At 45.2% G+C, this 14,645-nt stretch overlaps 1 protein-coding gene across 1 annotated transcript; it reads left to right on the plus strand.

Moving 5' to 3' along the window:
- The first annotated feature begins 3 nt into the window (after positions 1 to 3).
- On the plus strand, positions 4 to 14,193 carry UCHL1 (ubiquitin C-terminal hydrolase L1). Its single transcript, XM_036076938.2, has 9 exons — positions 4 to 108; positions 225 to 236; positions 640 to 768; positions 3,946 to 4,096; positions 6,397 to 6,482; positions 6,561 to 6,608; positions 7,483 to 7,549; positions 8,473 to 8,531; positions 13,738 to 14,193. Exons 1-9 carry the CDS (start codon positions 76 to 78, stop codon positions 13,822 to 13,824), a joined length of 672 nt encoding a protein of 223 aa, XP_035932831.1. The 5' UTR covers positions 4 to 75; the 3' UTR covers positions 13,825 to 14,193.
- The last annotated feature ends 452 nt before the right edge of the window (positions 14,194 to 14,645 follow it).

Raw genomic sequence — 14,645 nt, forward strand, 5'->3', positions numbered from 1 at the left:
TAGCGGCAGCCTGGGCGGCTCCTTTTGCTGTTTTTCCTCTTCTCTTGATAGTGGGTCCTCCTGCGCTCCGCGAAGATGCAGCTCAAACCGATGGAGATTAACCCCGAGGTAAGCGTCGGGTGCACCGTTGCCCGGGGAGCGCAGAGCTGAGGGTCAGCGCTCGCCAGGTAGCTGCCTCGATGACCGGCTTTATTTTTGTATTTTTTTTTGCATTTGCCTTTCAGATGCTGAACAAAGTGAGTGGCGTCTCGCACTGCCTCTGTCCCCTTCCCCCGGGAGCGCCGAGGCGGAGGCGCGCATCAGCTCCGGCTGTCTCGCAGGGACCCAGCGGCGTCCCGGGCGCCCTCCTTGTGCCGCGGCCTCGGGGTCGGGGGGTGACTCTGCGGAACCGTCGGAGGTGGGAGGGGGGAGGGTGCGGGCCCAGCTCCCGAGGGCGTGGCGCGGGCTTCGCGGGAGCCACGTGGGGGCCGCGCTTTGTGCTGTGTCATTGCGCCGGCGGGGGATGGGGGCGGGGCAGGCCGCGACTCCTCCCAGGCTGGGGTGGGGGCACCGAGGGCGCCGGGCCGGGCCCGCCCTCCGGCAGGCGCCCGCCACTGGCGGGGTCTCGGCGCGCCTGGCCGCCGTCTTTCCTCTCCGCAGGTGCTGGCCCGGCTGGGGGTGGCCGGCCAGTGGCGCTTCGCGGACGTGCTGGGGCTGGAGGAGGAGGCTCTGGGCTCGGTGCCCGCGCCTGCCTGCGCGCTGCTGCTGCTGTTTCCCCTCACGGCCCAGGTAGGGCGTGGGGCCCGGGGTGCGTGGGCCCGGGGTGGTGCGCGCCGCTTCCAGAGCCGAGTGAGGCGCGGAGGACCGTGTGGACTCCCGGCTTCCCTCCCTTCCGCTCCCCTCCCGGACCGGGCGCCCATACCTGCAAAACTGCCGCCTTCCTGCGGGGGATGGGGTGAGAAGCCCGCCCTTTCATGGCACCTACTCATGGGTGGTTAGAGAATTTACTGGCTCCTCGCTCGTCCATCCAGCATTGCCGTGAATTTCAAGGAGAAGCAGCAGCATCTCTGTTCCATCATCTCCATTATCCAGAGAAGGAATTCATCCTATTCATGAGTTGGCCTCAACCTACGCTTTTCAGAGGCTTCCACTCCAAGGGATGGGGATGGCTGGTTGTTTCCCTTTAAGGGCTGTGACCTGCCAGTTTATTGTTTGGTTCTCAGACTCCCACCTTGCAGTAAAATGGGGAAGGGGGGGGACGGGCTTGCCTAAGCCACAGCAAAACAGTAGGTTCTCTAATGCTCCATCTCCACTCCTGCGTCTTTGGTGGATTTGGGTCTCTTCCCACCCTCCACTCCCTACAACATGCACACTTGGTTTTTAGGCTCTCCGATGTGCTTTTTTAAAAAAAGCTTAATCATTTGTGTGTGGGGACCTCCTTACACCTCGCTTGTCTTTCCTCTCTGACCTTGTAGCTAAGTGAAATAGGTGGGCATTAAAGCAGTTTTAGAAACACCTTTTCATTTCCCTTTAGATGGTCTTCCTCCTACAAGTGTGCATGGATGTATGTACCTCAAAGACTGAGCATCAGATATAAAAAGGTAGCTGGGGTAATTGTTGTCTTGCGATGTATGAAATCCCACTAACTGGCATGGCATTGTCTTATCTCCTATTGCTGTCACTTGACCCCCGATTTGGGAGTGGTGAAATCTGCATTAACAAAACCTGGGGCAGTAGCCTTTGGGGCATCATTCCAAACAGTGGAAGCTTTAACTGAAGCACCATGCTAGGGCTGGGTGTTCTAGAAGCATCCTCAGCATAAATTATTAAGCTCTATGGGAAGTTGCAGGCATTCCTCCTAGGAAATGGGCTTGATATTGTGAGTTAAAAACCCTTATTAAAGCTATTAGGATAATCCCACTGACATGTTTTTTTATTGCCAAGGCCTTTGGTTAGGTAAACCGGAGCTGCCGAATAATTGCAAGTCAAATTAGCTTCCCTGTTGACAGAATCAAACACAATCTCCTCTCTCCTTTGAGCCTCTGCCGGAGCGCTCTTATTAGAGGATCCATGATGACTCGGAGGTTTTGAGCAGCACTCCCAGGCAAGGCCTCTGGGAGGCAGTGGTGCATCGTGTTTGTCTTTCAAAAGCCCACTGCTTGCTTTTCAGTGGATCAAGCTGCGCTTGTTAAAGAACGTTCTGATTTGAGTGATCTGGATGCTTAGTCCTTTAGCTCTAGCTGGGGCAGTCAGATTTGTTGAGCACCTAGTCTGTGACGCAAAACACCAATTAGGCTAAACACTGAAGCAAATTCAAAGAAAAGTTGAGGGTTATATGTTGACTTCCAAATAAGCTGATGTTAATTTAGAAAGCATCTGATTTTGTCTAAGTGTTATGAAGTCTTAACTGGACCAGTTTTGTTTTTTTTTTTTTTTTTTTAAGATTTTATTATTTGAGAGTGAGGGAGAACATAGAGCGAGCGGGAGTGCGGGCACAAGCAGCAGGGAGGGGCAGAGGGAGACTCCCTGCTGAGCAAGGAGCCTGATTCTTGGGGCTCCATGCCAGGACCCTGAGATCCCAGCAGAAGGCAGACGCTTAACCGACTGAGCCACCCAGCTGCCCACTAACCAGTTCTGAAACATTTTAAGTGATAATGAAATATTTGCAGAAGTATCTCCATGCAAGAGCTCAAACAACAAAAGAATGGTGCTATCCCATTAAAAAAACCAACCCAGAAAAGTGAAAATCCTTAACAGCCCATGAATAGTAACTCATTTCAAAGATGTGGTAGATCTTTGATGTTAGAACTTCCAATTAGTTGGTCTTGTGGGGTAGGAGATCTTACTCATCTGATGGCGTCACAGACCAGGCTTAAACTAAGTCAGTTATGTGTATAGTAATGCAAGGCTACTGGAATTACAAATATACTTCTAGGGGCACCTGGCTGGCTCATTGGGTGAAGTGTGCAACTCTTGATCTCAGGGTTGTAAGTTAGAGCCCCACATTGGGTGTAGATTACTTAAAATATTTAAAAAAAAAAAAAAAAACAGCAACAAAAACAAAGGAAACGTACTTCCGATGTTCTGTCCAATTATACTAGTTATGACACATTAGTGTTTCTATGGCATCAGTACCGTGCTTTAACTGAGAAGTCCTACCTTTAAGGTCTAAAATTCATTAGTGAAAGGTCCAGACAAGCCCACTAAATTACTGTACAAAGAGCAGATGGATTCTTTGAGGAAAACTATCTCTAGTCTCATTCATTTACTGATCCCTCCCCCCATTGTTAATCTGTCCTCAAAATGTATTGTTGACAAGGACAGGCAAGTGTCACATCTTCTCTCGTAGGGTGAGAAGATTTTGTGGAATCACAGCCCAGAACCCTAGGTCAGTTGTCTTTCCTTCCAAAAAAAAAAAGTGAGGGAATAATTTCTTAAAATTGTTCCTTTCAGCAGCTAAGTCTTGTTTTGTATTTGTTATTGAAAAGAAGTGCACTTGGACACAGTAGAAGTAGAACTTTAAAGAATACTGGGATATAGACTGGCTGGTGTTTATTAGGATGTTAAATTGACCAAAGCTTGATTGGGGTCCTGTGTGAAATCTCGGTGGTGGTGGTGGTTTAAGGACAAAAAAAAATGAACGTGCCTGTCTTTCTGACTTCAGGACACCACACATTTTCAAGCTAAAAGGCTGCAGTGGTGTCTAGACAAATCCTTGGGCAACATCCAAGCCACGACTGCACTGCAGCATCAGGGTGGAGTCTCGGAACCTCTCAGCACCCTCCGGGCTGGCGTGGGTGTGGGAGGCAGACAGGCGATCCTCTGGGTGCTGGCCAGCACCTAGGACCGAGGCTCCTGGTCACACGTCCCACTTGTGTTTCCATTTAGGTGGTAGAACTCGCTGTGCTGCCGTCTGTTAGGGCTTTGCATTTTCATGAGGTCTAAAAAAATGTTTTCTATTCACAGCATGAGAACTTCAGGAAAAAGCAGATTGAGGAGCTGAAGGGACAAGAGGTCAGCCCCAAGGTGTACTTCATGAAGCAGACCATCGGCAACTCGTGTGGCACCGTCGGGCTGATCCATGCCGTGGCCAATAACCAGGACAAACTGCAGTTCGGTAAGTGGGTTTGGAGGGCAGTCCTCCGGCTGACCTCTGGTTAACCAGAGCTTGTCATCCCCACACCCCCAGGGGTCTGTTCAGCGAAGTGGTCGCCTGACTTTTTTGAAACCTACTGATCTGGATGTAATCAGTAGGCAAATTCATGATGGATTTTCTTTCGAGGAAAGGAAACTCCTTTTCCAAGAAACACGGTCTAGCTTCTTCCACCTGGAAGGAAGAGGGAGAGAGAGGTAGTTCTGTACTACTTCCCTGCATATGCGTGGTTCTCATGTGCCCTTGTTCAAGGCTCGACACTCCAGAAGAATTAGAGATGATGTTAAACCATAAAAGATCACCACTTAGGACCTGTCTCTAATGGTTCTGGGTCTCTTAAGCAACAGGAGAAGCACAGTAGCCTAGAGCAGCCAGACGAGGATACCGTGGAGGTTCCTGCGGGGAAACATAGCACCTTGAGACCTTGAAAGGATCCAGCTGCGAACAAGGGTCTGGGGTCTGAGCTCACTTCCAGAAAGGAGTCTCAGCCCTCAGGCTTGTCAGAAGCACAATGAACGGCACGAAAATATGTTAAAATACATGGCATAATGCGTGCTAAGAGGCCAAGGGTCAACAAACTTTCTTGAAAGGTGAGAGTAAATCTTTTAGGGTTTTGAGGGCCGGTGGGTCTCTGTCTTTGCAGTTGAAAAGCAGCCCCAGGCAAGATGTAAACCAGTGGATGTGGCTGTGTTCCAATAATACAAAAATAGGCACAGTAGTTTGCCAACTCCTGATTTAGACAATGGATGGGGGTGGCTAAGAATGGAATAATTTCAGCTAATATAGTCCACGGTGTTGCTTGGAGCAGGTCAGATATGGGTTTTTGTTTTGTTTTGTTTTGTTTTTTTAAGCAAGGTAAGTGTGGCCAAGACTGCTGCTGGTATACTTCCGAAATTAAAAAAAAAAAAAAGGCGGGGGGTGGTGCGCCTGGGTGGCTCAGTCGTTAAGCGTCTGCCTTCAGCTCAGGTCATGATCCCAGGGTCCTGGGATCGAGCCCCGCATCGGGCTCCCTGCTCGGCGGGAAGCCTGCTTCTCCCTCTCCCACTGCCCCTGCTTGTGTTCCCTCTCTCGCTGTCTCTCTCTCTCTCTCTCTGTCAAATAAATAAAAATCTTTAAAAAAAAAGGGGGGGGGTGCTTGTCTGGCCATAAAGATCCAAATCTTCTAGAACTCAATTTATCAAATATTGACTTGGCACGTTAAGGAGGTGTAGATTGATCCTCTATTTCTTCTGCAGTAAGTCTCACTTCAGAGTCCTGTGTTTGGGAGGTCAGCAGAAGCTACGAGAACTCTTGTAGCCGTGGTCATGATCATGCCACAGGAAAGTAATCGGAGACCTAGCCCTCCCCGTAAAATGAAGAGGATTCCTTCCAAATTTTAAGTGGTCTTTACTTAACTAATTTGTTTGAGTTTAAAGCTGGAAGTTGGAATGCGGTCTTTGAAATACAAATCGATCTTGCTCTAGACATGTCTTCAGCGTCTCCTAGATTTAGCCACATTGAGCAGTGACAAAATGCTTATACCAAACTGTCAGCTGGTCATTTGTCTCTGGGCCAGACTACTAGGCACTTTACATTTCTTCTTAAGATCCTTAAGTTAATGTCTTTCTGGATATCCGTACTACTAAGATTGCGTTTTCTACCCTGAAGTAAAAAATCTTGGTTTGAGAACCTATTATTAGACTAGAATGTTGTTGTACCACGTAGGGTTGTGTGTAGCCAGTTGCTATAGATAATAGCGATTAGAAGGGCGCCAGGCTGGCTCAGTCTGTAGAGCGTGCGACTCCTGATCTCTGGCTCGTGAGTTCGACTCCCCGGTTGGGCATGGAGATTACTTAAATAAATCTTGACATAAACCAAAAAAAAATCCAACTAGCAATAGATAAGACAGTCCCTGCCTTTATAGCAAGACAGATCTCACAAATACATGTTCCAAATGCATAAGCACCGTAAGGAAGGTGATGGGGATTTGAGAGGTTGAGTGTGAGGTGGGAGGGGAAAAGCGTCCGGATGGCTGGGAAGAGCTGCAGGAGAGGGCTTGGCGCCCTCTGGAGGAGCGGAGAGTTCATCGGCTTGAATGCAGAGAGAAGGGACTGGTTGGAAAGAGGCTGAGGGAGAAGGGACAGCTCATCTACCCCCTCCAGGGCCATAGTAAAGACCAGTCACCGAATGTGGCTGGCTGTGTAACAGCCTAAGTGTGCTGTAAATGTGCACCCATTTGCACTATTCTGTCTTTACTAATGTGCCTTTTTTTTTTTTTTTTTAAGAGGATGGGTCAGTCCTGAAACAGTTTCTTTCTGAAACGGAGAAGCTGTCCCCTGAAGACCGAGCAAAATGCTTTGAAAAGAACGAGGTAGGAAAAGAACTTCCAGAGCGTCAGTTTTAAATGACTACAGAGGGTTTTGTGCTCATTATTCTCTCTTGTCTGCAGGCCATTCAGGCAGCCCATGATGCCGTGGCACAGGAAGGCCAATGTCGGGTAAATGCAATTACAGATCAGAGCCAGGCTGCCCAGGCGGCTCTGTGTCTCCCCTGGAATACATACAGGAACCTCTTACCTGAACACAGCAGACCTTTCCACCCAAGGCCAATTAAGACCAATTAAGCCCAGAAAACTCTTCCAGAATCATGCTTTGATTGGACCTATTCGTTGAAATGGCTCTTCAGAAATCTAATTGGCAGTAAACGTAGTCTTGAGTAAATTCAAACAGTATTTTGTTTAGATCCAAATGATTCTGAGAGGAATATCCCCCTCCTGGCAACTGAGCATTTCACATACTCCTCCCACAGACTGTTGGAGAGAGTAAGATTACCAGCAAGGACTGACGGTTTCTAGAAGGCTTAAATATATTATTAATCTGAACACAGTCCTTCAATCAACAGTTAATTAGATTTAAGTCTGTATCCGTGCCTTTATAACTACTGTTGGCCCTACCACTTTCTAGTCTTGACCTTGGGTGAAATACTTAATCCTTCCTAAGCCTGAATTTCCTCCTCAGGAAAAAGTCATAGCTTTCTGATAGTTACTATATTTATTTTAATAGATTATGGTTTTATGATAGTCTTATAATATTGTCTAGTATATAGGAAATACATAAGTGTTAGCTATACTAATTTAAAATAATAAGTTCCAGCGCATTGTACTTAAAGAGTGACAGAATTTATTTTTAATAAATTAAGTTCTGCTCTTAAAATCATATTGCAAAATATGTGTATTGAATTAACATGTTATACATTTTGAACTTATACAATATTATGTCATGTATCAGTAAAGCTGAAGGAAAACATTTTTAATGCAGTGTATAGTACAATCAAAAAACTCATCTTCAAAAATATTTCTTGACTCTCCTCAGGTAGATGACAAAGTGAATTTTCATTTTATTCTGTTTAACAACGTGGATGGCCATCTCTACGAACTTGGTAGGTTTCACTCCATTTTTGGAACCCCACATAGTTTCAGGCATTCTTCCAGATGAAATTCCTCTTACGGTATTGGTGCGTGACTTTGTGGCAGTTAGTGTATCTTTATGAAGTGTGTCTTTGTTCACAAAGCCAGAACAACGAGGTATTCTCACTGGGGCACTTACCCCTTTATCACACAGAGCACTTCCACCACCCATCAGGCAGTGACCTGCAGAAAGAATGGTTTTAGTCCCAAACCGGCAAAGAGATCCGTGCCAGTTCAAGGCATCCGTGTTCAGGTTTTCTCTTCCCACCTTCCCCTACAGCATTACCACTGTGGGATCTCCCGCAGCATCCTGACAAGGAATACTTTTGGAAAAAGATAAATGCCTCAATGTGATCTTGTTTGCATAGAAAGAATTTGGACATGTTGGGGGGTAATTTCTCTTAGCTGGTATATGCCAACAAGAAAGATTAGCCATCTGGTAAGAGTCATCCCCTTTGTATTAATGAAGATTTGCAGCCATGTTGCCTCAAGAACCACCTATAAGCAGACAAGAGCGAAGGAGACTTGGGGCCAGTAAGCAGTCATTAAGGGGCAGTGAGATCCGAAAGATCCCTTCTTGGCTCCACCTCCTCAGTACCTCAGAGGCTGCGTCTGCCTTTTGCTCTGGGACCCTTCCCAGGAGATGTGGCCCAAGCCTTTCTGTTAGGGTGACCACATTGGGCTTGTGTGGTCCTGTTGCTTGAGGATGAGAATTGCCCCGGGTGGGTATCCAGGAGCATTCGAACTTCCTTTCCAGCCGATTGCTTCTGACCAGCCTTCCTCTGTGGGAGTGGCAGTGGTATTTGGGAGATGGAAAACTTCTCTTTAGGCTAGGTAAGCATGGCAGCCAGAAAATCTGCAGAGAAAGTTGAGCTGCCTGGCTTCTCTGTTCCAGATGGACGAATGCCTTTCCCGGTAAACCATGGCACCAGTTCAGAGGACTCCTTGCTGCAGGTAATCTTTGGAACCCATCTTCCACTGAGGCCCACCTTTCTTTGGCCATATTGTCTCAGGTGGTAGTACTTCTTCAGGGCAGCCAGCACCCCGTCGTCTGGGTTAATAGCAGTCTTTAGGGCTTAAAGATTATTTTAGTAATTCTTTTTTTTTTTTTTTTAAGATTTTTAAATTTTTATTTATTTGACAGCGAGAGAGGGAACACAAGCAGGGGGAGAGGGAGAGGGAGAAGCAGGCTTCTTGCGGAGCAGGGAGCCCGATGCGGGCTCGATCCCAGGACCCTGGGATCATGACCTGAGCCGAAGGCAGACGCTTAACGACTGAGCCACCCAGGCGCCCCTATTTTAGTAATTCTGTCTACCGTATTTTCTAGCAAATGGTCTTAAACAGGATCCTCCAGAGCAGCCCTGACTGATCTGTATCGTGTGCTGACTTTAGTCCAGGGTTAGAATTAGCCTGCAAGTCATTGCTTTACTTCCTTGTGGGATTAAGGTGACCATTGTCCTCTTGTCAGATTACATCACAGCTAACCACTCAAGGGACCCAACCTGAGCCTTTCTTAATCCCTGTCACACTGCTGGATTAGGGTCTGTCTTACAGCTGGTGTACTAGGGACTCCAGTTAGGCCGTCGACTTCAGTTTTTTCTTCTCCTCGGGCCACTGTTAGAGGATGAGAGGAGCAGATTCAGAACCTGCCTCGATAAGCACTTTAAGATCTAGGATGACTGTCCTACTGTAAAGGATTCCAGAGACCTCTTAGTTCTGGACAAGGGCTGATAGACTACCTGGGGCCCCTTCCCCCTAAAAACAAGTCTCTAGAATTGAATCAATTTACTGTTATAAAGGGAAGTTGCTTAATTGTGATAAGAAAAAATGCTGTTAAGGTGTAAGTACTTCATTTGTAGTAATAACTAATCTTTTTTGAGTGCTCAGTGTGCAGATGAAGGGCTGGAAAACTTTCTGTAAAGAGCCAGGTAGAAAGTATTTCAGGCTTTGTGTGGCATTTGGCTCTGTTGCAAGGACAGGCATACCTCAGGGATGTTGTGGGTTCAGTTCCAGACCATTGCAGTAAAGCGAATATTGCAATGAAGTGAATTAAATGAAATTTTTAGTTCCTGGTGCATATAAAAGTTCTGTTCATACTCCATTGTAGTTTGTTAAGTGTACAGTAGCATTCTGTCTAAAAGAACAGTGTGCGTATATTAATTAAAAATACTTCATTTCTAAAAAAAATGCCTACCATCATGTGAGCTTTCTGAGTTGTAAAGTTTTTGCTGGTGGAGGTCTTGCCTCCATGTCGATGGTTGCTGACTGATCGGGTGGTGGTTGCTGAAGGTTGGGGTGGCTGTGGCAATTTCTTAAAATAAGCCGTCAGTGAAGTTTGCTGCATCCATGGACTCTTCCTTTCAGGAATGTTTTCCCTGTAGCATATGATGCTTTTGATACAGAATTTTACCCACGTAGAACTTCTTAAAATTGGAGTCAATCCTCTCAAACCCTGCAGCTGCTTTATCAACTTAGTTTATGTCATATTCTAGCCCCGAAAGCCTTTGTTGTCATTTCAGCAGCCTTCACAGCATCTTCACCAGTAGATCCCATCTTAAGGAACCACTTTCTTTGCTCATCATGAGAAACAACACCTCATCCATTCAGGTTTTCTCATGAGATGGCAATTCAGTCCCACCTTCATGCTCTGCTTCTCATTCTAGTTCTCGTGCTCTTTCCACCACACCTGCAGGTACTTCTTTCACTCAGTCTTGAACCTCTCAGAGTCCCATGAGGGTTGGAATTCATGTCTTCCAAACTCCTGTTCAGGTTGATATTCGATCTCTTCCCATGAATCAGGAATGTTCTTAATGACCTCTAGAATGGTGAATCCTTCCCAGCAGATTTTCAGTTTACCCGGCTCCATCAGAGGAATCACTCACTATGGCCTTACGAAATGTGTTTCTTAAAAAGACTTGCAAGTTGAAATGACTTTTTGATTCATGGGGCTGCAGAGTAGACGTTATTTAGTAGGCGTGAAAACAGCACAAATCTTGTCCATCTCCATCAGAACTGTGTGGGTGCACTGTCAATGAGCAGTCATTTTGAAAGAAATCTTTTTTTCTGAGCAGGAGGTCTCAAGAGTGGGCTTAAAATATTCAGTAAACCATGTTGTAAACAGAGGTACTGTCATCCAGGCTTTGTTTTTCCGTTTATAGAGCACAAGCAGAGTAGATGTAGCCTACTTCTTAAGGGCCCTAGGATTTTCAGAATGGTAAGTGAGCATTGGCTTCAACTTAAAATCACCAGCTGCATTAGCCCATAATAAGAGAGCCTGTCCTTTGAAGTTTTGAACCCAACCATTGACTTCTCCTCTCTAGCTATGAAAGTCCTACATGGTATCATCTTCCAATAGAAGCCTAGGTCATCCACGTGGGAAGTCTGTTGTTCAGTGTAGCCACCTTCATTAATGATCTTAGCTAATCTTCTGGATAATGTGCTGCAGATTCTCCATCAGTTGCTGCTTCACCTTGCACTTTGATGTTATGGAGACAGCTTCTTTCCTTAAACTTGGACCAACCTCTGCTAGCTTCAGACTTTTCTGCAGCTTCCTCACCTCTCTCAGCCTTCACAGAATTGAAGAGTTAGGGCCTTTCTCTGGATTAGGCTTTGGCTTAGGGGAATGTTGTGGCTGGTTTGATCCTCTATCCAGATCACTCAAACTTTCTCCATGCCAGGAATAAGGCTGTTCTGCTTTCTTATCATTCATGTGGTCACAGGGGTAGCACTTTTAATTTCCTTCAAGAACTTTTCCTTTGCATTCACAACTTGCTGTTTGGCACAAGAGTCCTAGCTTTTAGCCTATCTCAACTTTCATCGTGCCTTCCTCACTAAGCTTAATCATTTCTAGCTTTGGATTTAAAGTGAGAGATGTGTGACTCTTCATTTGAACGCATTAGAGGCCATTGTAGGGTTATTAATTGGCCTAATTTCAATATCATCTCGGAACAGGGAGGCCTGAGGGGCGAGAGATATGGGGGAAAAGCTGGTCACCGGAGCAGTGAGAACACACACAACGTTTATTGATTGAGGTCGCTCTCTTGTATGGGTGTGGATTGTAGCACTCTAAAACAATTATAATAGTGACATCAAATATCACTAATCACAGATCACCATAATAAATACAGTGAAAAAAGTTTGAAATACTGCAAGAATCACCAGAATGTGACACAGAAACACAGATGCTATTGAAAAAAGGTGCTGGTAGACTCGCTTGGTGCAGGGTTGCTAAAAACTGCATTTGTAAAAATGCAGTCTCAGAAGTGCAGTAAGACGGAGTGCGATACAATGAGGTATGCTTGTAGTCCATTCTGAGACCACGTCTAAGTGAATATGTGGCCATATTCTATTAAAACTTTATTCATAAAGATAGGCAGCAGGCTACAGTTTGCTGACCCCTGTGCTAGATGCTATTCTAAGTGACTTCTAGCTTTTAGAGAATGCTTTTAATGAGGCTCTGAGGTGGGTATTATACCCACATTTTACAGGTGGGGAAACTGAGGTACAGGAGGTTAAGTGATGCTCAGGGTCAATGACTTAAATGGCAAAACCGTGGTTCAAATCTGGGCAATCCTAGCCACTGTTCAGTACTACCTTCCTGGGTAATAGACCTGGCTTTGGAATGTCCTAAACCTCATGACCTCAAGGTGCTGCTGGACCAAATTATGCCGCAAAGGAGGGAGGGTCACTTTCTCTAGCCTGCTATCCCACACACCTGAGATCAGTTAGAGCTAATTCTCGGATATAGGAGGGGCATATGGGAGTAGTAATGTGGAATGAGAAATAGATCTAGAAAAGCAGGATTGAGGGGGATTTGCAAAGGTAGAATTTAGTTAGGGGAGAGAGTAAGAGGCAGAACTTCTGGTGATGACCCATTTGGGGGAAAGACTGGTCCTTCTAATAAAGCTTTAAGGTACTTTCGTATTGAACACTGCTAATACCTCAAAAATGTACTCCACATAGGATACCAAAAACTGTTACTTGAGTAGAATTTATGAGGTGTGGGGAAGGTAAAACCCTCTTTAAAAAAAAAAACAATAAAAACTAACTAGAATCTCACTTAAATGGAATAAACCAGCATCTTAATTAGTGAAAATTCTTATCCTAAGTAAGGCTGGTTGTATATGGTTGAAGCTGTATTAGGTTGTCTGAACTATATAGTAAATTGTTGCTAAACTGGTAAGAAATGACATAAACTTAATCCATGAATTCTGAGGTCACTGCTCATGGTCTGTAGGAGATGAATGACTATTCCCTTTATAGACACACCTTTAATAGTCGTTATCCCTGTGGGTCCTACAGGAAAGGTCTGGAATAGCAGTATAATAATTCTGATGGAGAATGAAATATGTAGATGTCAATCTAGAATCCCCTCTAGACTGGTTCTAAAGCAGGAGCAAAACTGGATGTGGCTGATGCCTTTTAAGGGCCAGCTCATGGAGTCGATGGTTTTTAGACCTTGGGAGCTGATGCGTCATGACTGTTCTGTCCTCTTAAAGGTCTTATGTTTCATATGGTTTGTGGAGCTATCTTTCCACTAGATTTTTTACAGATGAAGCAGTGATTGATATTTACTATGCCAAGGCGTTTAAACCCTAGAATTTGGGATCAATTTTCTGTTACCAATCTTTGTAATCTGGGTCTTAGAACTAGTAACACATGTCCTTCCACCATCAATAAGTCATTAACACCTGGAACACCAGGCATTTAAGGCTGTTCGGTAAAATGTTTACTTGAAAGGAATTTGTGTTTACTTGGAATTTCTTGAGTTAGGGGAACTTTTCTCTTAGGCCCCCTTATGGGAGAGAGGATCTATTTTTTACCTTGTTGCTATTTGAGGAAAAGTGCATTCCTAGTGTATGTAGTTTTCTTGTCAAAACCAGGCACAAGGTGGAAGAAGCCCAGAGCACTTGGTGAAAGTCATAAAGAAGTCAAGGCTTCTAAAGTCAAGTGTGTGCATGAGTTCTTGTCTTGCCCAACACCTGATTTTTTTTTAATTTTTTATTTATTTATTTTTGGTCTGAAGCCAGCCCTGGTTTACAAGTTTAATGGGAGGTTTGAAGTTGATCAGGGTGACCTCTGCGCCTTACCGTTAACTTTCCTGTTGGAACTTCCTTTTGAGCCGCTGCTGTTTGGATATGAATGACCTTTCTCCTTTCAGGATGCCGCCAAGGTCTGCAGAGAATTCACCGAGCGTGAGCAAGGGGAGGTCCGCTTTTCTGCTGTGGCCCTCTGCAAGGCAGCCTAATGCCCTGGGGGGGATGTAGCCTTTTCCCACCCCTTTCCCTTATATGTGAAACCCACCCTCACCAATGCAGTCCAGAATGCTTCAGTACTTGCGGAACACAGCTGTTCTCCTTTGGTTCTGCAGTTACGCTCTTCCCCTCGGCCACACCCAAGCACTAGCAGAGCTCAGCTGTCGATCGAGCAGTTTGGTATAAGCTTCAGATGGTGAAGCATTCCCCTCCCCCCCCATGTATGTATTGTACCTCAATAGCTAATGCTTTAAATGGCTACTACTTTGGTTTGCGTCTGTAAGTTAAGGACTTGGATGTGGTTTAATTGTTTGTCCTTAAAAGAAATAAAACTTTTCTGCTGATTAAGAGATGAGCCTCAACTGGTTTCCACTTTTCTCTTTTATCTTCCCCTCCAGTGCTATATGGTTATGTCTTCCATAGAAGCAACTCCTAGGGCACAGGGTAGGCAAATTACCATAAAAATAGTATTGGTTCAGTGTCTCCAGACTTTTTTCTATTCATTGATTGATTGATTCATTCATTCATCTTAAAGATTTTCACTAATCTCCACACCCAACTTGGGGCTCGAACTCACAACCCCGAGATCAAGAGTCACATGCTCTACCGACTGAGCCAGCCTGGCGCCCCTTTCTATACATTCATATTACTGTGTATACCTGTAGACTTAAAATTTTTTAAATAGACTTCCATTCTAGATGAATTTTTAGATTTACAGAAGATTGAGAAGCTCTTAGAGTTCCCATATATTCCTCCATTTTGCCTATTAACAGCTTACATTAGTAACAGCTTACATTAGTATAAAACATTTGTT

This window comes from Halichoerus grypus, chromosome 3, assembly GCF_964656455.1.
Source record: "Halichoerus grypus chromosome 3, mHalGry1.hap1.1, whole genome shotgun sequence".
NCBI lineage: Eukaryota > Metazoa > Chordata > Mammalia > Carnivora > Phocidae > Halichoerus > Halichoerus grypus.